Genomic DNA, 25,460 nt, shown 5'->3' with positions numbered 1-25,460 from the left:
GTATTAGCAATGAATATTTGGTATGAATCATATAACCTGGTAGTGAAAAAGATGCTGTCAGATGTATTTTATCCATACGATCCAATATTCAAACATTTCCAATCGTTCAATGACATCATTCTACCTCATATGTATGGGTCAAATAATATGTTTTGGGAATACATTTTCATTTTCAGAAACAAGTTTACCCCACCAGACGCGACAGTGGTTGTGACGAGGACTTCGAAGATGACAGCGAACCTGCGATCACCATGAATACGAGTACGACGTAAATCTGAGTCGCGCTCTGGAAAAAAACGGGCTTAATGCATCATTCGGTACCCCTCGCAGATTATCATATCCGATGTTTGACGGAAAGGGCCGAGAATGTGCGATTGTTAATGCATGTGCTTAAAGTATCGACCCAGTCCGCACATGCTAATCAGCGACGACTCTTTCCGTTAAGACCGGATATCCGTTTATTATAGACATACTTCAAACGAAAAATAACATACAAGCGGATAGTGTCATCCCAGATTAGCCTGTGCGAACTGCTTAGGCCAATCTGGGTCGACACTGTACGTACATGCATTAAGCCCTGTTTTACAGAGAGAGGCTTATTGAAAATAATGACGTCAGCTATTATTGACATTCAGCATTTTTAGATATTTAGGAGAGTCAAAACATTTAGTGCCTAATAAAGATATTTAAAGTAATGCATTACTACATGTCCTGATTCGGTGATTTGCGAATGATTTAAAAAAAACACAACAACATCCAACTAGGGAGACCGGGGCATAACGAAACAAACGCAATAAACATGTGTTCATGTCTGGAAGAGGTTGCAAGCTTCCTACTTGTGTATCTGTATGTTTTAAGAAGAATAAGAAGAATAGTTTATTAAACCAATTACGGGTCACATTAATAATGACATATGAAACACAAATAAAACATCATAATATATTGCATCATTAACACAATATACTAAAAGTAAGGATATTAAAGAAATACAGCTTAATTCGTTTTAGATGATACACAATTAAATTTAAGTTTGATAATGCAAAACAAAAGATTTCTAACAGAAAACAAAAAAGTACACGAATGTTAAATGTACTCAGTATAAAATATATATGAACTCACAAGTAATACTAGGAGCCTACTCTAAACTATTATTTAAGATTTTACATAATCATTATTCATAAATAGTATATAATATTATGCAACATTTATCTAAAGTTACACAGTTTTATGTCAATTGCATTAAAAAGGCTCTATGAATACTTGAAGTAAACCAGCAAATGCGCGTAATGGCGATGATTCAAAATGCTCCGTCATATGTATTTTAAGCAAAACGTACCACTCTGCCCTTGGTAGTCCGGTCTCCCGTTTTACTTTTACGCGAAAAATAAGTTTTATGATTTGGGTTCTAACAGGCACCCCAATGCTAAAGGACATTTGCCGCACCCACAGTCGCGACTCGGGCGTGTACGATGGTGACGTGACAATTTTCACGGATGACGTCACATCTGACTCGGGCCTGCCCGATGAGCAGACGTCTGACGAAGGCATTGCATCCATGGTTGAAGCGGTGAGAAGAATTCTTGCAAAGTATCAGTTTATTGAAAGAACATTGTTCTGGAAATGTCGTCAAATCTGTTGTTTTTGCCGAGAGAGAAATTTAATAAAAGTTACTAAACTTGCTAAAAAAATATCATTTCTCTTTGGATTAATTACAGTTACTGAGTATAGGTCTTAAAGTGTAATACACGACTATAAAAAGCACCGAATGTGCGCCGCGTATCGGCCTAAATGCGGACCATATAACATGTTTAGAACGCATCTTCAACGAGTATCGTGAAACTAATTCGTGGATGTAGTTAAGTTTTTCTAATTGTCATATATTCGACCGTCTAAGCACAACAAAAAAAGTGCCAAAATATTAAGTGCACGATCCGCGGAAGCCGTTTTGACGTTTCTAACGACGTCATTCACCGTTAAAGAAGGCCCGTGAAATTAATTGCGCACCATGTCATAATAAGTATTCAGCATATTATGAGGTATACAAGCAAAATCGGCTCTCTTTTTATGTATTGCCTGATTGTTTAAATCCGTGTCAGAAATATTACAACGTAAATTTATTAATAGTTGCATTAAGACAAAATACAATTTGCTACAATATCTGAAAACTGGGACTAGTGCCGACAAAGCTGCGTCCCGAAATTAATATACAAAATGAAATTGTAGGTGGTTGCCATCAGCTTTATGATTTAACCTCAGAAAGATAAAAAAGTCGATATATAAAATGTTGTTCGTACATTTTACTATGCGCAAAAATATATTTTGCATTTAACGTAATCAATGAAAGCAGCGAATCGTTCAAAGCTCTTTAAAAATCTTTACAGAATGTGTCAAAATGCTCTGCTGAAAGTGTTGAACACGGCGATCGACGTAAAGACGTCCAAGACGACATCGCAGACGACATTACAGCAGACGACATTGCAGCAGACGAGAACGCCAACCGACATCTTGATAGTACCGAAGAACAGTTTGATGAAATCGATCTGGACAGCGAATATGAAGACGAACGTGGTAGAGTGTTAAATTGGTTTTCTGTTTTAGATTTATTTTCAGTTCACCTATTTGATTTACCTAATATAAGTTAAATCAGTTTTATTTGCAGTTATATTTGCAGACGATAAAAAAATACCAATCGTATTAAATTTGCATGTGTGTGTAAATATTAAACAATCGTCACAATTAAATGAAAAATAAATATTTCTAGAGTCGCTGCCTTAATTGCCGTACGTCCAAGATAATATATATTGCTAAAACTGTTTATTTAACCCATTTATGCCTAGTGGACTCTCCCATCCTTCTAAATGGGATCAATTTATTTCCAAAATTAGGGATGTCTAGTATATTTATTTCTATATTTAGAATATTTCTTACGGAAAATCCTTTAAGCAAACAACGCAGACCCTGATGAGACGCCGCATCATGCGGCGTCTCATCTGGGTCTACGCTGTTTGCCAAGGCCTTTTTTCTAGACGCTAGGCATAAATGGGTTAAGAGCGAGTAGAAATTGCGGACAAAACAACATTCCAGATCCAACTCTGGATGCTGTGCCTCTGTCAGTTGAGCTTGCTGAAGCCTACGCAATAGATGGCGTAGAACAGGAGACAGCTGCTGAGGCCACGGATGAACAGGGAAATGTTGGGGATAATGCTGACCGATTTCTCAAACTGGTGTGATATTTAGTAATCTGCGCTCTGACACTCATGAATACCGTACATTTGTCGGTAAACCTGTGTTATATATCAATATATTGTGTATGTTTAACGATTTTAAAATGTAAACACACTTTGAATATGGTACAAGCCTCATAACTCTTTCTATCGTATTTTTGGAGTTATTGCCCTTTGCTTTTTGTTTTTGCAAAAAAAATAATCTGTCATTTCCTTATGCAAAGCGAAATCTTAATGTATTAAATGGATTCAAATGAAACTTTATTTTGTGACATAAGGCTTTGTAGAAAGTGCAGAGAAAAAACTCTTTCTTCAGTATCAGAGTTATTGTCCTTTGCTATTTTTATAGTGGACTTTATAAGTTCACTACAATTTAAGACAGTCCAATAAAATGTAACGTAAATCTTTAGAGATCATTGTGGTTAAGTGCATCGTGCAAAACTGTAACTTACTTTTCAATTTTTTGGAGTTATTGCTCTTGAATTTTTTTCTTTTGCATATCCCAATTACGTTATTGTAGTGCAGGTTATTACAAAACAATAGTAAAGGGATTAACATGAGACTTAATATAACAATTGAAGACTTTGAAAGGAAATGCCGAGTACAAGAACCATAACCATTTCCTAACTATTAGTGGATTGTTTGCCATTTTTGTTATTTACTTGTGAAAAGCATAACTTATTTGTTGGTATAAAATTAATTGTCTATCAATAGTAGACGTTGAGATTTCTGTTCCTCGATAATAAAAAAACTTAAACTTGCCGGTTTCCCCAGATTTGAAGACCAAGATCCCACTTTTCGACAAAAAAGTGGCATTTGACACAACGTGAGCATTTGTTAGTAATTATGATGAGCAATTTATTTAAACAAAATGTACGTTATTCTAGTTGGAGGATGAAGATGAGGTAATATTCGACCTGTCACAACTGGAGGTCAACAATACAGAGCGTGAACTTTCGACCATTGAACGCTGGCGACAACAACTACGACAAAACAACGAAAAATCAGGCTGGAGTAAGATTTCTCTTTACTTTTATAATTACATGCGTGTTAAAACCATTTATACCTAGTGGACTCTCCCATCCTTCTAAATTGGATCAATTTATTTCCAAAATTATGGATGTCTATTTATTTCTATATTTATAATATTTCTTACAGAAATTCCTTTTAGCAAACAGACGCTGATGAGCATGATGCGGCGTCTCATCTGGGTCTACGTTCTTTGCCAAGGCTAAGGCCCTTTTTCTAGACGCTGGCATAAATGGGTTAATAAGCTTCAACGGCATGAACTTACATACAACATTTCGCACATGTTTGTTATTATAAGAAAACAAACAACATAAATATGGTGCTTTTAAGCACGGGTTACACCCTGAATCTTACATTATGCAGCTTCCACATGCAGGGACCTTTAACAAATTTATATTATACACGCAAGCATATGATTTTCCATTTCAATTCTCATACCTTGTTTCTGCGAATAAATTGTCTTTTCTTATCGTGTCTTATCTGCGAAACGCCAATAGAAAAATGGCCACCCGGTTATAACGTTAATACAAAAAAAGCAATACTACTTATATAAAACAATTATATATCTATTATTCAATAATACAATAACTCTTAAAGGCTTGCAACAAAAACTGGCATTTTCCGCTGCACTCCCAGAAACAGCAGATTGTAACAGATACAAGAAGCCTTGCGTGTTTACATCAAGAAATTAAGCTTCACATACATCTTGCTTTGTTACCAGGTTTGCTTTATGTCGGAGCTCTGGTAATAACGTATTTTCTGTAGAAAACGGTTTAAACGTTTCTGGAATCAGGTTACTAGTATTTGTTTTCCAGCAAGACGCCTACAGATGCTCACCTGTTGTAGCATTTTAAAACCAATATTTTTTTACGTGTACATACAATGAGGATTTTGTATTAGGATAGGACAAGCTCCAGTATAAAAAGTAGTGGTGTACAGAGCAGCTGAATGAATTTCCTTTGATGTTGTTGTGTGTGGATGTTTGAAATATATATGAGTCGCGTTCTGAGAAAACTGGGCATAATGCTTGTGCGGAAATTGTCATCCCGTATTAGCCTGTGCAGTCCGCACAGGCCTATCAGGGACGACACTTTCGGCTTTTATGGTATTTTTCGTTTAAAAAAGTCTCCCATACACGAAAATCCAGTTAAGGCGATAAGTGTCGTCCCCGATTAGCCTGTGAGGACTGCACCGGCTAATCTGGGACGACACTTTCCGAACATGCATTAAACCCAGTTTTCTCAGAACGCGACTCATGTAATACATACAGCACTTACGTAAAATGATAAAGACAACGAACTGTGTTTCGAACCACGTTGCTGGCTTACATTTAATTGAGCATGGATAAAAGTGATTAAAACGTGTAATGGAAATGTGAAAACGTAACAGATAATGCTAAACGGAGTAGATCTATTTTAAAATCATAGAAGCACGTGTTATGTTATAAATACCATTTTCACAAAACAGTTATGTGTCAGTTTAACGATAAATATAACGCAGCTTTACAAACGCTATCACATATGCCAATTGGATACGCTCATTTCAGCGGGTGAGACGTGGCATATATTAACAAATCTTAAGGTATTTGTTAAATACTGTAATTTTGATACATTCACTTTTGTTTATGTTGCGTATATTTGGTAGATAACATTTTAAAACTGACTTAGTTTATAATTATGTTCTGTAATCTTTGTAAAGCGAGAATTAGTCATGGACATTTTTATATGAGCCTCGCTCTGATAAAACAGGGTTTAATGCATGTGTAGTCAGCACAGGCTTACAATAGACGGCACTTTCCGCTTTTGTAGTATTTTCCGTTTAAAGAAGTTTATTGTTAGCGAAAATCTATTGTCGTCCCTGATAAGTCTGAGTGAGATCCGGGACTACACTTACGCACATGATGTAGTAGGTCCCGTTTTCTCAGAGCGCGGATCTGAGATGTATATAAAAGGCTTAGGATAAAACGTGTCTTAAGACGCTTTGTGAATACGACCCCAGACTGGTCGTCTGCTTTTCCAGTTTTTGACCCGACGGTTCTGGAGAGCGATGAGCCCATACAAGTGCACATGGACCTGCTGATTGATGACGACAAGGACGACGAGGTGCTGTACGAAGCCGGCGGCTCCCGTCGGGATCTGAATATCACGTGCAATCCACTCTACGAACACACGCTGAAAGACGAGGAGACAGAGAAGATTTCGTTGAAGAATTTTCAGAGTGGATTCAAGACGGATTTCGATAACGTCAATTTTATTCAGGTAACGCACGCCTTTCAACTTCGCCAGTAGGCATTCCATCATTTTTTTAGAGGAATACCTAATATTGTAAACAGGTTATCGCCTGTGAAATCGCTATAAACCTATCCCGTAGACAATCGTGTTTGTGTACACGACACAGCACAAATCCTGGTATTGGATGCATTTTAATTGCGCTATAGAACAGAAAATATTTTTTGCCACTACACAACAGCATAACATGTAATATAGAGTAAAGTGTTACAGTTCCCGATGAATATTTAACATAAACAACACACACAATGATAAAACAATAAAGATGAACATAATTTGTAGATACACATGTAATACACGTTTTAACATGTAGAAATATTCCAATAATAGTCAATGTATTCATAAAAAATAAACCAGAAAACTGCGTAAATATATGCAAAGGTATCGGTATGCGTATTGTTAGAGGAAAAATGATATCATGTATTGTCATATATTTTCTTCTTTTAATTGTACGGCAGCACGTGTTGGTTTTATTGAAAGCAAATGCATAATAAGTTACTTGAAATAAAAAAAAATATAGTTGGGCCGTGCTCTGTGAATAGGGGATTTAATGCATGTGCGTTTCGTGTCATCCCATATTAGCCTGTGCAGTTCGCTTTCCGCTTTTATTATATTTTTCTTTTAAAGAAAGTCTCTTCATAGTAAAAGTGCAGTTTAGGCGGAAAGTGTAATCCCTGATTAGCCTTTGCGGACTTCACAGGCTAATCTGGGACGATAATTTACGCACATGCATTAAACCCCCTTTTCACAGAGCACGGCCCATTAAGAACAACGTGTGCAGAAAAAGCATTTTGTTATCAATTTATGTTAACGTGATTGCGCGATGTCTTTACAGTTGATACAAATTGATAAAACCTCCATCACATCACAGATGTACAACAATATGAATTACTTCATGTGCCTTGTTACATTTCAGTAAAATATTTTCCGTTCTGACAGAAATAATCCACCATAACATTTTGTTACTGCACACTCCATTACAACTAATATAAGTGCTGCTTCCTTTTGTATTCTGATTTACGTTAATTAACAGTTGTGGTGAATTTATGAAAGTGAAGCACTTTCTGGAAGGCGTTTGTATTTATAAAGTGCTCATGGTTAGCTTTATTGATCACCCTAGTCAAATATGTCCCAAAACTAGATCACCAGGTCGAATCTTAGGAAATTCTTAGGTTATCGCACTAGAAGCCAAATGTATGACTTAATATTGACACATTTTGGTCAGAATGTTAATCTTTACAAAATCTCGACCAAGTTCGAATCTGTGTCACGTGCGTTCTAAAACTTGGTCTCCTTATTATATTTTAAAAACACATTGCTTCTGCTAACGAGGCTACGTGTATGACTACCTCGTGACGAGACATTTTCATAATGTTATTGTTATTGCACCTAGTCCAAAAACTGGGTCACCAGGTAAAGTTTCGATATTTGTTTTACCTCAAACTCAGGTGAGAGTTCCAAGGCCGTCATGCGTCATAGAACAAACATGTATAATTCATGGCAATGTCTGATTTACAGATCCCGACGAAGCCGGGTGGCAAAAAAACTAAAGAGTCGTCTCCCCTGCTGAAAAATGGCGAATCAGAAAATGCCGACGAAATAGTGTGCTGCACAATCTTGTAAAAAAAAATTCCGTGGACATAAATTTAATGAGCATAACATGTGCTTAATTGTTTCAATTGTGTTTTGGACTGGGCTTTGCATTTAACCCGCAGCTTTGCATTTCCATTGAATTGTAGGATGTTTGGCCTTCGTTTTTGAGAGAACTGTACGTCCGCTGCAGACGATATGTTTTATATATTTCATGGTTAACATCGAAGTTTACAGAAACTGTCTCTTGACTTTTAGTCTGTTTATCTGCAACAAAAAAATCAATATATCAGTAGGATGCTTCCCCGTATTTTAAATATTTCCCAAAAGGACTGATGTGCCAAAAACAGGAGAATTGCAATGCATATTTTGTGTTTATTGCTCGGGCAGTTAATGTTATTAAAGACCTCCTTTGCATTGCTATTATCATTAATTCTTTTTGTATACCTTTAATTGTGAATTATTATGTGCAATATTATATATATCTATTCATAGTGAAAGTTGTGTGCTTTTGTGAAGATGTTGATTGCGGCTGTATGATATATTCATCAAGTCATATGTAGTAATACTATGCATATAAACCTATTCTTTATTCTCGACTATAAGTCCAGATTGAAGCCTACCCTACCTTTCTACAAGGATGAACGCACGTATTTTCTGTTTTCACGTTTGAACCGTAACTACCTACTATAGACACAGAATGCAAACTTACCATCACCTCAGTATCAGTTTCCCTTTTCGTCTTTGTATTTAACTATATATGTGCATCGAATTGTGTAGAATAGTGTCAGGCATAAACTTAAAAAAAGAAAAATTAAACAATATATGTATACCAAATATCATACTAATATTAAACACTTGTTATGTTATCTCCATTCTAAGTGTGACGTTTTAATTGTATTCAGTTTTACATAGGTGGTAAATACCTAGTATAAGTAATTTTCATATTTTACGAACTGTGAGACCTACTCATAATTTAAGTTATGTTTAAACATAACAAATATATTCGATCGTATGGAAAGCGTTAGGATTATATTATGCCCCCACCCCACCCCTCGAGTCTGGTTCATGGGAAGAATCAATACTTGTATTTTTATGGATCTTGATAACACTTAATGAGTGGGGATTGAACCCTTGACCTTCCGGGTCACAAAGCGGATGCCATCTCCATCTTTGGTCATAGAACATGTTCTTGTTATAATACGGACTCGAAATTTTTAGTACTTTAATACCTGTTATATTGTTCGAAAATGATGTCGGTTCCACTCTTGATAAAAAAAGCTGTTGTTTCATGTGTGTAATGGATTGCGTTTAATAAAATAATGAAAATTCACGATTTTGTTTGCATCAACTTAAATTAATTATTATCGATCTTGTTTGCATCAACTTGTATGTATTAGTTTTTTAATATAACGCAAACTCATGACATAACCTGACTCGCATCATGATTTATAATAAAGGAACTCTGAGCTGCGTTCTGCGAAAACGGGGTTTAATGCATTACGTGTAAAGTGTATTCCACACAGGCTAATCAATGACTTAACTTTATGCTTTAATGGGGTTTTCGTTTAAAGGAAGTCTCTTCTCAGTGAAAATCAAATTTCGACATAAAGTGTCGTTCCTGATTAGCCTGTGCGGAGAGCACACGCTCATCTTGGACGAAACTTGACGCACATGCATTAAGCCCAGTTTTCCCAGAACGAGGCTCATGTGTTAACCAGTATAACCAGCATAACTGATAGACAATATATATAAATGCATTGCTCCTAATTTTTTTTAGAAACATACCGGTATATACTTTACTGAGTGCATGTTTTAAACATCAATATGATATTATCGTCTATGTTTTATTGAATGATGATACTTAAATATTTAAAGTATTTATGGATAGATGATTACAACTTACATGTTCATTATGCATATATAACGAACCCAGTTTCGCATATTTCATATGTGCTTGCATTTAGAATGACCCTTTAGAAGTATGCTACAAACAATAGACCAAATTAAGCGATAAGTATGATTAGTTTTAACCTATTACCTCGATTTCATAGAAAGCCTAAGGCTTATTTGAAACGCTCTCGAGTCCATTTCCTGAGACTAGAACCAGTACTTTGTGTCAACGGGGGTAGACCTAAAGAACGCTCCAGCAGTGGGCATTAAACCCGTGACCTCCCGGTCGCTAGGCGGACACCACATCCACAACGTCAGGGCGACCATTTATAATAAGTTACGATTTACAAATGGTTTCTAGTTCATTTTGAATAAAAAGGTATCAAATGTGTGTTGGGATTTCTCTCAAATAAGTGAATGTAATTTTGGTTTTATTCACTCACTTGTGTTGTGATTGTTAACACATACAGGAGAAAGTCCTTTTTTTAAATGAGTTTACTACATGTATTTCAAATAAATAAATGGTTTAAACGTTAACAAGTAAGCACCCATACAACAGACATACATACATACATACATACACATACAACACGTATCTGAACGAACCACTCGTGTAATTATCAATTCTAATTGATAACAACTCCCAGAGTGATGAGCGTAAATGAGCATTGCCTCACGATTAAGAGACGAACTGCCTTTGAAACGAACGAGCGTCGCCATAGTTTAAAGGCGAGTAACGAATTAGACTCCAAACACGTTTACATAAAGAGAACATTCACTCTTCTTTTTTATGTTTTGCATTCTTTCTTTTTTTTATCACGAAATACTAACTCGAGGGAACGACTAATTAACTCGTGGGAACGACTTACTAACTCGTAAAAATATTTTAGCTTTGTCGTGGGAAGGATTTACTGGGTCGAGGGAACGAAAAAGAAAAAAAGGAGAGCAGACTTAAATAAAAGAGGGGTGCAATGAAAAAGAGCGGCGCGGAAAATAAAGGAGGGTGCATAAAACTTAAGAGGAGAAAACGGATAAACTATGTCGAGAGAACGACTTAGAAAGTAGAGGGAACGAGATAGAAAAACGAGGAGTGAATGTCGCCTCTATGCCACCGTATGTAAGTCATACCAGTAAACATGCTATGTCTTGTGAGCAAGTGGCTTTCCCATTCAACTCGAAAAAAAACAGGCGGCCAATGCTTTGGGGTATTTTATTCCCATTAGCCAAAGTTGTGTAAATATTTATTCACTCGTGTCTACTGGCGGGAAATGTCTCTGTCATTCAATAGGCCATCGAGAAAGATCAAAATCTGGGTAAGACAGCACGCCGAAAAGAAGTAAGATCACACATAAATGCACGAGTTTGTTGTATCCATGCGCACAAAGTAGCGTGTTCGATAGTCACTGCCACAAAATGGCGCTCGATTGGTCATGGTCGGCTCGGGTACTTCTTATATGTACACCGGGTACTAGTATTATACTTAAATATACCCTTGGTACGGAAAACATACTAAAACGTCCCCGGGAATTCTAACGCAAAATTGGTCGTTGTCGGCTTTTTTTCCAAATGGATTGTGTTCATATTTATGTAAATATTTTGTAAAATGGCCTCCATGTTATCGAAACTTGTACTCACAAAGCTTTTTGAGGCAGGTTTGTTCAAGGACCATTGTATTTCTTATTTCGTGGCGCGTTTTACGACATCGGATTTGGGCCGGATACGTTTTAGTTTATATTCCGTACCCGGGGTTTATTTAATTATACTTTAGAGTACCCGGTGTACATTTAAGTGGTACTCGAGCCGACAATGACCAATCGAGCCAAACTAGCAACACTATCTTGTTTTCGTATGATCGCTGCTTTTTCGCGGCGTTTTGTCTTCATTTGATGACGTCGACTTCCGGTCAGCGGTCTGTGACTTCCGGTTACTCCCAGGAGAAATGTTTTCGCTGGATCGTCGCCAAGAATCACTAAGTCGTTGCTGTGGATGATAAAATCGCTTGTATAATGCAAGATCTTGTATGTGTGTGCTGGTAACAGCTGATGGCTCTGTCACAAGATTTATACAAAAAAGAACCACTATCGACTGGTTCGTGTCGTCGGTAGAATTTAATAGGTAACCGCATTTCGCACAAGTGATTTACACTATTATGTTACTTACAAGCAAAACCATACACAAAGTAAAGACTGTTAATGATCATTGAACTATCGCTCTATAGGCCTTGTTTTAACTAAAAGGCACCCGATGGCAAGTTAGAGCGATAATAAGCGGTCAAAAATCCAGTCGCCATCATCGATTACGTTGGGGGAAAAGCAATGCGTTTCAGTTACTTTTCGTTTCTATTATTATGTGGGTTCTGAAAAAAAAGCCAACGGTCTTTATGTTTTGTTTCCTATGCAAGCCAAATATAAATACGATCCATCCTAGGTTTTGGTAATCACGTGCCGTCGTTAGTGTAAGAAGCGTAGCCTACGAATTAATAAATTTCTTTGCAGACAGTTCACCTTCAGTTCCGCCAGATTTTTAGAAATGAGGTTGTATACGTTCTATTTATCCTGGGCACCCCTATTACCGGTAAATAGAACGTGTACAACCTCATTTCTAAACATCTGGCGGAATTTAGATTATCTATAATCTTAATTTGACTTCTTCGTTGATTGGTAGAGCTTTATGATTAGACAAGAAAAGTGCTTTATGCGCGCACATCTTTGTACGTGGTTACGCTTGTCCTGTAGGAAATCGACTTGCATTCAATTAATGCTTTTTATTGATTCAATCCCCACTGAAACTTCCGAATATGGCGAACGTTGGGTTTATGAAATTCTTGCATATTGGTCAGGATTTGCTTTCTTAAAAGCGAGTCTTTGCGTTTATTATGAATTACAAAGTGAAATGAAAGATCATGTATACTCAATCTTTTACGTGACTGATGGCGACAATGCGATAGTACGATGGCGACAACGCGATAGTACGATGGCGACAATGCGATAGTACGATGGCGACAATGCGACAACGCGATAGTGCGATGGCGACAATGCGATAGTACGATGGCGACAGTGCGACAATACGATGGCGACAGTGCGATAGTGCGATGGCGACAATGCGATAATACGATGACGACAGTGCGACAATACGATGGCGACAGTGCGATAGTACGATGGCGACAATGCGATAGTGCGAAAATACTATGACGACAGTGCGACAATACGATGGCGACAGTGCGATAGTACGATGGCGACAAAGCGATAATACTATGACGACAGTACGACAACGCGATAGTACGATGGCGATAATGCGATAGTATGATGGAGACAATGCGATGATACGATAGCGACGTTACGATATATGACTATCGATTTTAGAGTGTAACCACGATGGCACTAACGGTATTCCGTAGTTGCACGTTTCCGGACTTTCCATTTCGCCTATCACGCCCCCCCCCCCCCTTCGAAAACAAGATGGCTTCCTTAAACAATTCTTATTGAAAACCCCGTATCGACATGCGTAATTGGCGCCACTTGATTTATTATGAATTCATTGAAATGGAAATAATAATGAAACAAAAGACGTACTTACATCAACTAAACGTTTCCGCTCTGAAATAACAAATAAAGGGTTTTAGAGGGATTACTTGGCAGACATGTTTAGCAGCGTGAAACTGTGTCTCAGGCATAATTCAGTTGTCCAATGTCAAGGTGACCCTTTAAGGTCAAAGGTCAAATGTAAAAAGTAAAGTCAAACGTCATGTCCTCAGCGTAATTGAACCCACCATTTAAAAAAGAGCACAAATGTTTATCATGGTAAACGGGTTTGTTGCACATTGGAAATATCGTTCGGGACTTCGTCGAATATTAAGTATTTAAATACATTTTCATACATAATACCTTAGTACATGAACACCGCATAGGAATGCCAATAGGGTTGTTTAATCAAGACAATGTTATTGCTACTTAAATAGGAACACAGTTTTCACTCAATAAGTCGAACACGATTTATATTAAGATGTGTTCGAAAAAAAGTAATCATATCTAACTTCCTATATATCTATGTAAATGCACTAAGGTTAGCATATGTATTGAATCTAGTCAAGGTCATAGCTACTTAACGTTCAAATCATGATATACTAGTGCAACATGATTTGGACTTATAACAGCAAATACCATACATAGAACTCACTTTGATGTTCAATATCGAAGTTGGCTTGAGACCATAGTGCGTAATGGATACAGAATTTGGATTGACACCATAGTATGGCATGGGCACGTAAGTTGGCTTGACAACTTAGTGCGTAATGAACATCGAAATTGGCTCGATAACATAGTGCGTAATGAACACCGAAATTGGCTTGACAACATAGTGCGTAATGTACACCGAAGTTGGATTTACACCATAGTGCGTAGTGGACACCGAAGTTAGTTTGACACCAAAGCAAAATATAACATCATTCAAAGTAGGAGGCACTATGGCTTTGATGACATTCTATAGAAACAGAGCAGCGGACTAGTTGTTTACTATACATGCACTATTGGAGGACTTACCAAGCGCAAACTTGAACGTGGAGGGCATTCCGGAGTCAATGGCCGCTGAAACAAGCAACAGGACATGAATGCACTGTATTTAGTCAGAGCAAATACGTGTGATGTAATTTCATTCATGATATAGATTCTTTTTTACAACGGGCGAAATTGTTTACTTTACATTTTGGTACACATGCGGAAATTTTATATCTCATTTTGTCACTTAAAAATTACTGCATTTCGTCGATAAATGTAAGATCACAATTTCTATGTTTAATCTGTAGGTAAAAAATCAGAATCCCAATGCTTGTTATGAATGTTCACCAGGGATTTATACTGGTGAGAATTCTTATTCGGCGGTCTCAAAATTACAAGCATAGTACACGTTGTACTCTCCCTTAAAAGACCATTGCTGTGCATATTGTAATATTACAAATACGCAACAAACTCATGTTTAAAGGGTTTTGGTAAATTGAAATTTAAAAAAAAAAAATCAGATTCGCAAATTTTCGTTGTAGTTTTGATATTTGTAAGGAAACAGTAATACTGACATTTACCATGCCTTAAAATATCCATTATAGCATCTTTTGACGATAAAAAACATCACTTATTGTATGAGCACGCATGGCCGAGTTGTAGACTTTTACTCCAGGGGTCAGTGGTTCGAGCCCAGTTGAGGGTTACTTTAATTTATTTCTTTTATTTTATTCTTGTTTTTTTTTTACTGGAGCTTTTTAGATCAACTGTTTACATTTATCAATATAAAGCATTTAACGACAAACTTTCATACATGCCAAAATCTGTGAAAATGTCCCTTTAAAGGAGTGTACAACGAACATAAACGAACCTCAAGCGAATATACACACTTGTCGTATGTACCTTTTGCTACACGGATCTTCTTGTCGTGATGGCGCATGTGATGAAAGGTGATCATCTGATTGATGTACTTCTTTGACTTTGGCTGCATTGCTGTACAAGGGCAAGAAAATACGATTTAAATAATTCATGTAAGATTCAAAAGAAGCAGCAGGAGCAAAAGTAGGAGCACCAGTATTAGCAGTGGCGTAGTGGGTTTGGTGTCTGCCTAGTGACCGGGAGGTCACGGGCTCGATCCATTATGTGGAAACGTTCTTTAAATCTCCCTAAAAGATTGCGAGTTCTGGTTCTCCCAATGAAACGGACTCGAGAGCGTTTTAATCTTTCTTAGGCTTTCGAGGAAAGCGAGCTTTAAATAAATAGGTTAAAATTAAAATTAAATTAAATTAATCGCAGTGGCAGTATCAGTATCAGTCTCAGTAGTAGTAGACGTAGTTGTAGTAGTAGTAGTAGTAGTAGTAGTAGTAGTAGTAGTAGTAGTAGTAGTAGTAGTAGTAGTAGTAGTAGTAGTAGTAGAAGTAGAAGTAGTAGTTGTAGAAGTAGTAGTAGTAGTAGTAGTAGTAGTAGTAGTAGTAGTAGTAGTAGTAGTAGTAGTAGTAGTAGTAGTAGTAGTAGTAGTAGCAGTAGTAGTAGAAGTAGTAGTAGTAGTAGTAGCAGTAGTAGTAGTAGTAGTAGTAGTAGTAGTAGTAGTAGTAGTAGTAGTAGTAGTAGTAGTAGTAGTAGTAGTAGTAGTAGTAGTAGTAGTAGTAGTAGTAGTAGTAGTAGTAGTAGTAGTAGAAGCAGTAGCAGTAGCAGTAGCAGTAGCAGCAGCAGCAGAAGCAGTAGCAGTAGCAGTAGCAGAAACAGCAGCAGCAGTAGCAGCAGTAGTAGTAGTAGTAGTAGTAGTAGTAGTAGTAGTAGTAGTAGTAGTAGTAGTAGTAGTAGTAGTAGTAGTAGTAATAATAGTAGTAGTAGTAGTAGCAGTAGTAGCAGTAGTAGCAGTAGCAGCAGAAGAAGTAGTAGTAGTAGTAACAGTAGCAGTAGCAGTAGTAGTACAAGTCAAGTAAATTTTATTTACAAAGTCGGATACACAAACAGGTAACATAAGCTCTAATGAGCTTTTTAAACCGACTTACGGGTACATGTAAATTCATACACATAAAGCATGTTAAGATCACTGATAAGATAATGTTAAGACAAACAAACTAAATAATGCATGTATTATCACATACACTATTATATATATATATATGTTAGTATAATGCTATTGTAGTACATCAAAGAGGTAAGGTACTAGGTAGGATATAGATACATTAAACATATAAAACATGACATACAAACACTATACAAGTATTACAGAGTTAAAACTTGTGATGTAGCTGCTAATCTTGACTAAATGTCAAAAACCGCCATAAAAGAAAGAGAGTAAAAACACTGAGTAGTAGTAGCAGTAGCAGTAGCAGTAGTAGTTGTAGTAGAAGTATTAGTAGTAGTAGTAGTAGAAGTTGTAGTAGTAGAAGTTGTAGTAGTAAAAGCAGAAGTAGTATTGGATTATATCGACTTACGCGTGCTTCTAATGCCCCCTTGCTGCATCGACATCACCTTCTTGTCGCCTTGGTAACGCCTAGGACCTGACAAAACACAACGACATTATGAATAACCAAACACCATAAAACTTCACATTGTGTAAAAAAGTACATGTTACGGCTGTTTGAAACTGTTTCTTTTTTTCTTTTCGGAGTAATAATGAATGTTTTAAGATAAATATTCTCGCTTATTTAACTGCGATGTTTCGCTGGTGTTGCGTACATTTCGAATACAAAATCAGTTCATAAAACGAAGCGATGATGAATAAGGCACTATCCGAACGATTCTCATATTCGCTTTAATAAGAAGACAAGTTATTTTTAATCAGTTTATTCACCTAGAAAAGTAAGAAGTCCCATTTAACATTTAATATACGCAATGATATTTTATATACTATATAATGATAGACGTGCTGGACTACACAAATATAAAATTGACATTCGTTTCTTACGTAAAATATTATTATCACAAAAACCAATCATACAATCAAATTTCTTTAACGTACTAATATCAATAAAGGCAATAATCTAACATACGCAACCGCAACAGATACAACATAGCGAAATAATACGAAATAATACCAATATATCAACAATTGGAATGCTTTGGTACGCTTTAAAGGGACATTTTTACAGATTTTGGCATGTATTTAAGTTTGTCATTAAATGCTGTATATTGATAAATGTAAACATTGAATCTAAAACGTTTGTAACCCGCAAGTGGGCTCGAACCACTGACCCCTGGAGTAAAAGTTTATCGCTCAGGCCACTCGGCCATCCATGCTCATACAATGAGTGATATATTGTGTACTTAATAAGCAATCCTCGTAGTGTCACAAAATATAACGACAACAATAGAACTCTCCAAATAATTCAATCGTTTCGCGCTGCAACACTTTATAATTTTCAGGTTTTTAAATCGCCAAAAGATGCCTATATGGATATTTCAGAGCATGGTAAATGATCAGTATTACTGTTTCCTCACAAATATCATAACTAAAACGAAAATTTGCGAATCTGAAACATTTTTTTTAATTTTGTCAATTTACCAAAACGTGAAAATGCCCCTTTAAACATAATAATGACCCGCGCTCTGGGAAAATCGGGCTTAATCCATGGGCGTAAAGTATCGTCCCATATTATCCGAATCAGAGACGAGACTTTCCAAGATACTGGATTTTCTTTTAAGAAAGACTGTCTTAAACCCCCAGCCCCAATAAAAAATAAATAAATAAATACATAATAAATACATAATAAATACATAAATAAATTCATAAATAAATACATAAATACATACATAAATACATAGATAAATAAATACATAAATCCATAAATAAATAAATAAATAAATAAATAAATAATCTATAACAGCGGATAGTGCTGGCCCTGATAACAGGTGCCAACTACATCTGCGATGATACATTACGCATATGCATTAAGCCCGGTTTTCCAGGAGCAGTATTTTTTTCCGAAAAACATACATAAATTAATAAGTATGATAACGTACATAGTATTAAAATTTGACTTTTGTGCTACACTTTGTACTTACTCATAAGAAGTTCGTACTCATCCATAGTATTGTTTTAAGGATAAACGGATCAGTGAAACACTTCGCCGATGTCACAGCTTGATTTCTAACTTTCCATGTCGAAATTAACAAATCTGTGTAAACGCTTATGGATTGCAACCCATCTAATTTCATCACATTCCAAACTTAAGCAGAATAATCATATATAATTCCAGTTGGTGAAATGCAAAATCATGCAGATTAGTGTCTCAGTTAATTTATTTTCACAACTGCGAATTGTTCAGGATCAGGGTTGAAAATAGGCTGTCGGTAAAACACGGATTGTTCAATGAACGCTCAGAAAAGTACGGAATCCGGATAGTGCCAGCTATAATCTCGCACTTCTTTCATCAAGGTCGACACTAGACACACGAAGCGATACTTGGAATTTTTTCTTGACAGTCGCGGCGACGCACGATATTTATCTTGATAGTCGCGGTGATACTTGATAATTTTCTTGACAGTCGCGGCGACGCACGATATATTTAACACGATATATCGCCTTTTGGGGTTCCTACACAAGGGCGATATATCGTGTTAAAAATATCGTGCGTCGCCGCGACTGTCAAGAAAAATATCAAGTATCGCTTCGTGTGTCTAGTGTCGCCCTCGATGAAAGAAGTGCGAGATTATAGATGGCACTATCCGGATTCCGTAGAAAAGTGAAAACAAACATAAACTGCGACTATCCTACGGTAAACAAATGCCTGATAATTTCCTTTCATTGACCCAAACTTGCTGCAGTTTTGGACAACGCTGCCAGGCCAACTTAAACAACCCTAAATTAATTAAACATGCCTGTTTAATGCCAAAGTTAACGTTATGCCGTAGTAGAATTCATTGTAATCGATGTTTGTGTTTGTTTTTAAATAGGAATAGTTAAAGGTGATCATTTGCAAAGAAGATAACATTAGTTTGAATTTAAATGGTTATACTGAGTAACTTATGAATAATTGATAAGTGGAATAAATTCACAAAGAACTCCATGTAGATCTACAATTTCTTGGCACCATTTCAAAATTTTGATCATTGAAGTTCTGAGTATATAAACAATACTTTAAATTCTTGAAAACCCTCATTTTTCATTCAAATAAAATGATGTAAAGTAACCGTGCATATCATACATTGTAATCACACATATATTTAATGCGATAATTAATTATGAAGTTACTATTTCGTATTTAAATGCGTTATTCGTATTTTGGTACACAACCTGCAAACTATAACATTTGACACTGTTAGGCTTCTTATCCCATGTATTTTTGAGCCACGTCGACAAAACATAACTATTTTAAACGCACATGTATTAAGACCGGTTTTTGCTGAGCGAGCTCATCAAAACATTACTATTTTAAACGCACATGTATTAAGACCGGTTTTCGCTGAGCGAGCCTCATCAAAACATAACTATTTTAAACGCACATGTATTAAGACCGGTTTTCGCTGAGCGAGCTCATCAAAACATAACTATTTTAAACGCACATGTATTAAGACCGGTTTTCGCTGAGCGAGCCTCATCAAAACATAACTATTGTAAACGCACATGTATTAAGACCGGTTTTCGCTGAACGAGCTCATCAAAACATAACTATTGTAAACGCACATGTATTAAGACCGGTTTTCGCTGAGCGAGTCTAATTAACATTTATGTACAAGTTGTGTGTTTATTTGTTTTCGCACGCTTATTTTATTAAAAGTATATAGTTAGTAGCAATATCTTATATAATATTTTGATAAGTAATCTATCAACGTAAACAAATATATATTTCCAAACAAGTTGTAAATTCGTGTTTGCTTATAACAAGATAATACGTTATAAAGGAATAAAACTTATCAACTGTACAGGAACATTACAAACTCTTAACTTCATAGAAAACAGAATAATGTGCACACATCCACGATGAGTTAATGTTTGCAAAGTGTGTCTTTGTACATAAATTGTTTTCTAATATATGTGCAAAGCATTGTGGTATTCTGCGAACATCAATGAAGCTGCGTTTTTTTCAAAGATGCGAAAGTTAGATACATGTAACATTATAGCCTGAATATCAGTTCTGACTTTGATGAAATGCGCGATGTGAATATTTACAAGGATGACTCAATGCCGATAAAAACTTAAAGCTTACTTTCGGATATATCTGTCTTGCTGGTTACAAAGGGCTTTGCGATCCGGAATGTATTGGACATCGGGCGTTTGCCTTCGTTTTTATTCGGCCAACTGGTGGTATCAATATGTTCGCTATATTCTCCAACCCTGGACGCCTTGATCGTTACAAAATCGCCAGTCTTAATCGAAGATTTCTTGGACAAAACCGGAACAGCGATATTATCAACGCTTTTAGTATCGTCGTCTGACTCGTTATCAAGAAATGTCCACGAGGCCCGTTGCGAGAACGTGTCGGAAGCACGAGATTTCAAATTAGCTTCGTCATCATCAAATGGAGGCATTACGTCAGCAGTCGAAATGTCAAGGTTGATGTCTAAATCCAACATCCAGGCCGGAACTCGCTGCGGCAGCGCGGACTGGACTCGAGCGGTTCGCTGCATGCTTCTGCGAATATCCTCTATAGTGGATGGCTCTCGATATTGTGACGTCACCTCCGCCGCTATTTCCGGCTTTAGTTCACGTTGAGTCTGGACTTGGGCGAAGTCTCTGATGGCAGACTCATGACTGTACGACGGCGCATACGGCTCCGCCGGATGTGCCGACGGCGTTGCCGGTTGCGTTTTGCCTTGACGATCATCGCTCCAGCGCAGTCGTTGGGTCGAATGCCTCTCCCTGGCTCCCGGTCGCCTCTCCTTCCGGCAAACGTTGCGTGGTCGCAGTTGCGAGTAGGCATCAGAATATGCTATTAACATTCTCCTTTGTAAAAGAAATGCGTCATGGTTAATTCTCTATTAACAAAAGACTTTATTAATAACACATGCCTTGCAAATTACGTCACAAGATGCAATGGGGGAGGGGGGGGGGCTTTCTTTTAATAAACACAGTAATGCTTTTTACCCCCATGTTTTCATTCTAAAGATACAAATACTTGTTAACATGTAAAGTCGACAAGATCTGGAAATAACGGTATGTATTTCTGTTCACGGTATGCAACCACCCATGCTCTTTTTCTAAAACAAAATGAGTCTCGTTTTTGGAAAACTGGGCTAAGGCATGTTCATAAAGTGATGCACCAAATTAGCACAGGCTGATCAGGGATGACAGTTTCCGCCTTTATGGATTTTTTTGTTTAACGAAGATCCCTTCTAATATAAAATCCATTTTGTGCGGAAAGCGTAGTCCCTGGTCATAGAAAATACTAACCAACAACTGCAGATTTTGTATTTAAACTTAATTGAAAAAAACAACAAATCGTTTCATTCTGTAAAACATGTTTGTAGCTCTATATAATTATCGAGATAATTATCTTAATACAAACACATATTCAGGAGAACAAAGCCACTTACCTGTATTTGTGTTGTAATCAAATTAAATGTAAACACCCACATTTAAATATTTACGCGTCGACCATAAACTGATATGGTACACCAAATAATCGCATCTAAATCCATATACTGCACGGCAAATATAAGCCACTATGTATACACAATCGTTCCGATCAATAGCTAGATGAATGATTTAAACTTTACCGATAATCTCGATGCTGTTTAAAAGCGCTTAAAATTTTAAGGACATGCTCACTCTTGCATTCAATTCCTAACGTTGAAAATACAAGTTCACTAGATATTCAACTGTTTTATTTCTAGTTATATCTGTATGGTTTCTAAATTACCGTAACTATTCTATGTTTTCGGACACTTAAAAATAATTTTAAAAAATTGTGTCCGAAAACTTAGATACGAAAAATATTCACAAAATACAGGTGTCCGAAAACTGAGAGTCGAAAATTGAAGTGTCCGAAAATAGCGTCAATTGTATCAACGACTACCGGTAATAGCATGCGCTTGTATAATACCATGTCGTGTAGTATAAATTTCAGTTATATTTGTTTGCACTGCATTTTAAATAATTTTACTTGCTTTATTCATTTGACAGAAAGTTACTACAAGGTTGTTCTTTGACCAACAAGTTCAAATATGAGCATGTGATGTACCGATACTCGCCAGTATGAACCTGTAATGAACGCAATAAAAAAAGCAAACTATGAATTTTTTGTTAGTTCATTTCCGATAGTTGTTGTCTAACACCTTCCATTGTTCGTAAAACTTGCAATAGGGTGCATCACACTTTGAAGCGTTTAGTATTTGTCACAGTTATTTTACTGAGAATGGGTAGTACCATTGCGCACAGAGCGTATATTGATATTGTCATTTACATTGCGGTAGATAATTGAACTGTTAATTGGCACTACCCCTGGTAATTGTCATAACGCTTATGCTATCGGGCGAAACCATTGTTTAATACCGGTTTATTTACCCAATAACGCAAATGTAATGGTCCGTTGCCCTAAGGCATGTGCACCTGCCATGTTTTACGTTGTTAATCTGGTTGTAAAACCCCATGATCGAAGTGTCATTAGATATCGAAAACAGGACCAAAATTTGGTAAATTAGCACTGTAAAATATACTGTCCGAAAACTAAGAGACATTAATTATGGACGAAAACTCGTGTGTCCGAATATTAAGAGTCACGAAAAATAATTACTTTTGCTAAAAAAGGGGGTGTCCGAAAACTTAGAGTAATTACGGTATAGGAGTCTCGCTCTTTGAAAATGGGGCTTAATGCATGCGCAGAAAGTGTCGTCTCAGATAAGCCTGTGTTGTTCGCAGAGGCTCACCAGGAACGACACTTTCCGCTTTTACGGAATTTGTCGTGTAAGGTATGTCGCTTCTCAACGAATATCCAGTCTTGGCGAAAAGTGTCGTCCCTGATTACCGGTCGCCTGGAGACCGCACAGGCTAATCTGGGACGACACTTGAAGCACGTGCATTAAGACCTGTATTCGCATAACGAGGCTCATGGTGAAAGACACGCACGGAAAGACCTGACAATCAACCAAGTACACAATTCAAGCGTGCAATATTGTAATTTAGGCTCATTTCACGTTCCCGGCAGCTTGTGAGTTTGGTCGGAGGTCATCATACCGGACAGGTGGGGTTTCCTACGGGTACTCCGGCTTCTCCCCACAACACAAGGCCGCACAAAATAATGCAGCTATAATTCAAAATTCGTGCCAACTTTCGAGAGTCTCGTAAGTTTATAAGGTAGGAGTGCCGATCCACACTGCGGGTCCACACTGCGGGTCCACACATCGGTAGGAGTGCCGATCCACACTGCGGGCCCACACATAATTAAGCCTCTGGCTCAGAAAGGGCCCGATAAACCTCGCAATACACACACATTTATGAATAGACAGTTCGCAAGTACTGTTATTGGTCATGCTCTATGAACAGAGGTTTTAATGCGTATTTATGCGTCAAGTGTCGTCCAAGATTAGCCGATGCAGTCTGCACAAGCTTATCAGGGATGACACTTTCCGCTTTTATGTTGTTGTTTTTTTTTTGTTTACAGAAAGTCTCCTCTGGTAAAAAATCTAGTTCATACGGAAAGTGTCGTCCCTTATAAGCCTGTGCGAACTGCACAGGCTACTCTGGGACGACACTTTACGCACATTCGTTAAACCCCTTATCACAGAGCACGGCCCATTATATTCGCTGGCATGAAATTTCGTGTTTAAAAAAAAAATTTTTTTTCGTATACACGTAAATTCGTGGATTGCTGATTTTGGTAAAAAATGAGGATTTTGCGTCGGTTTGTAAACGATAAAGCTGTTTTAATTAATTTCCTTTATCAATCATAATCAAAGGCAATATTAAACTAATGAATTGACCCAAAAAATAAAAAAGTACTCATCAATATTTTAACACCTTTAATCAATTACAATCGAAAGACATTTTCAACAAACGGACCGCCAATCTATACCCGCTATAATTAATTTTATATAAAAGGTGTAATAAAATATAGGGCCGAAAAAACCTAGTCAATATTCCAACAGTGACCAGCGTTTCACACCACGTTGATAATGACCCCTGAACAGTTAAATAGATTAGCCCTGATCTTGTGGAATCTATGGAGTAAGGAGTAACCAATTAGGACTGAACAAGAGCTTGTCACCGTTGTGCCAAATCCCCGCCGAAATGTGTTTGCTTGTATGACAACATTTGTTTTAGAGAGTAGAATAATATTTGTAAAACATGGCACCTGTGTCATATATTTATATTTCAAGGATCAATAAGTTATATAGTGTTGGAGTTATGCTGTAGAGAATAAAATATATGGAAATGAAAGAAAAGGAGGTAATTAAACAAGAAGACTATAAACAGATACTGTTCTTGATCACTGTACTTTTCCTTAAACTCATCTATTCATTCTGCAGTGAATACTTCAGTGTTCAAATAAAATATTATTGAAAATTAGACAAAGATATTTAAAATATTGAAAAGCTAAAATATTTACTTTGAAATTTAAATATAATATAAAATTATAAATAAATAAAAACAAAAACAAAAGGGAGATAATTAAAAAACTACGGTCGAGAGAGTTATGGTTCTTAGTCACTGCACTCCTCCTAGTTGCCATCTGTTGATATTTCAAGTTCCAAGTAAATCCCTTCAGTAGATTAAGGATGTTCGATCGTTTTGTGAAAATTTTCAAAATATCCGGAATGCTATAATTTTTAATTTTCACGATATAGTGAATCAATTACCGTAAAGTGGAAACGATCGAACATCCTTAAGGGTTATGCTCCGGACAAAAATTAACTTTGAAATTAAATAAAAGGATATAATTCAAAAACTAAGATAGATAGAGTCATGGTTCTTAGTCACTGCACTTCTCCTACTTGCCATCTGTTTATATTTCAAGTAAATCCCTTCAGTAGATTTAGAGTTATGCTCCGGACAA

General features: G+C 36.7%; 2 protein-coding genes across 4 annotated transcripts in view; one reads left to right on the top strand and one right to left on the bottom strand.

Annotated features, from left to right (window-relative positions):
- The window catches only part of LOC127881286 (uncharacterized), a 16,384-nt gene extending 6,920 nt beyond the window's left edge, over positions 1-9,464 (top strand). The window contains exons 5-11 of one of the 2 annotated variants that reach the window (XM_052429036.1): positions 177-261; positions 1,413-1,567; positions 2,382-2,568; positions 3,085-3,224; positions 4,118-4,238; positions 6,273-6,511; positions 8,060-9,464. In XM_052429036.1, the coding sequence (XP_052284996.1) occupies positions 177-261; positions 1,413-1,567; positions 2,382-2,568; positions 3,085-3,224; positions 4,118-4,238; positions 6,273-6,511; positions 8,060-8,164 (1,032 nt within the window). In that variant the 3' untranslated portion in view covers positions 8,165-9,464. Of the gene's footprint in view, positions 1-176; positions 262-1,412; positions 1,568-2,381; positions 2,569-3,084; positions 3,225-4,111; positions 4,239-6,272; positions 6,512-8,059 lie in introns of both variants that reach the window. The other variant, XM_052429035.1, reaches the window with a different exon arrangement.
- A 1,754-nt stretch (positions 9,465-11,218) lies between these two features.
- LOC127881296 (uncharacterized) lies at positions 11,219-22,147 on the bottom strand. 2 transcript variants are annotated; one of them, XM_052429047.1, is made up of 7 exons: positions 22,003-22,147; positions 20,676-21,412; positions 16,962-17,027; positions 15,421-15,510; positions 14,563-14,607; positions 13,601-13,620; positions 11,219-12,004 (listed from the first exon to the last, which is right to left on the bottom strand). In XM_052429047.1, the coding sequence occupies exons 2-7, from the start codon at positions 21,406-21,408 to the stop codon at positions 11,858-11,860; spliced, it is 1,101 nt and encodes a 366-aa protein (XP_052285007.1). In that variant the 5' UTR covers positions 21,409-21,412; positions 22,003-22,147; the 3' UTR covers positions 11,219-11,857. The 2 variants fall into 2 exon arrangements, with proteins under 2 accessions (XP_052285007.1, XP_052285008.1); XM_052429048.1 differs by having other exon boundaries at positions 11,856-12,004; positions 15,389-15,510.
- Positions 22,148-25,460: the final 3,313 nt, after the last annotated feature.

Source organism: Dreissena polymorpha, chromosome 5, assembly GCF_020536995.1.
Source record: "Dreissena polymorpha isolate Duluth1 chromosome 5, UMN_Dpol_1.0, whole genome shotgun sequence".
NCBI lineage: Eukaryota > Metazoa > Mollusca > Bivalvia > Myida > Dreissenidae > Dreissena > Dreissena polymorpha.
Note: the sequence above shows the minus strand (reverse complement) of the source record. Positions and strands in the feature narration are given on the sequence as shown.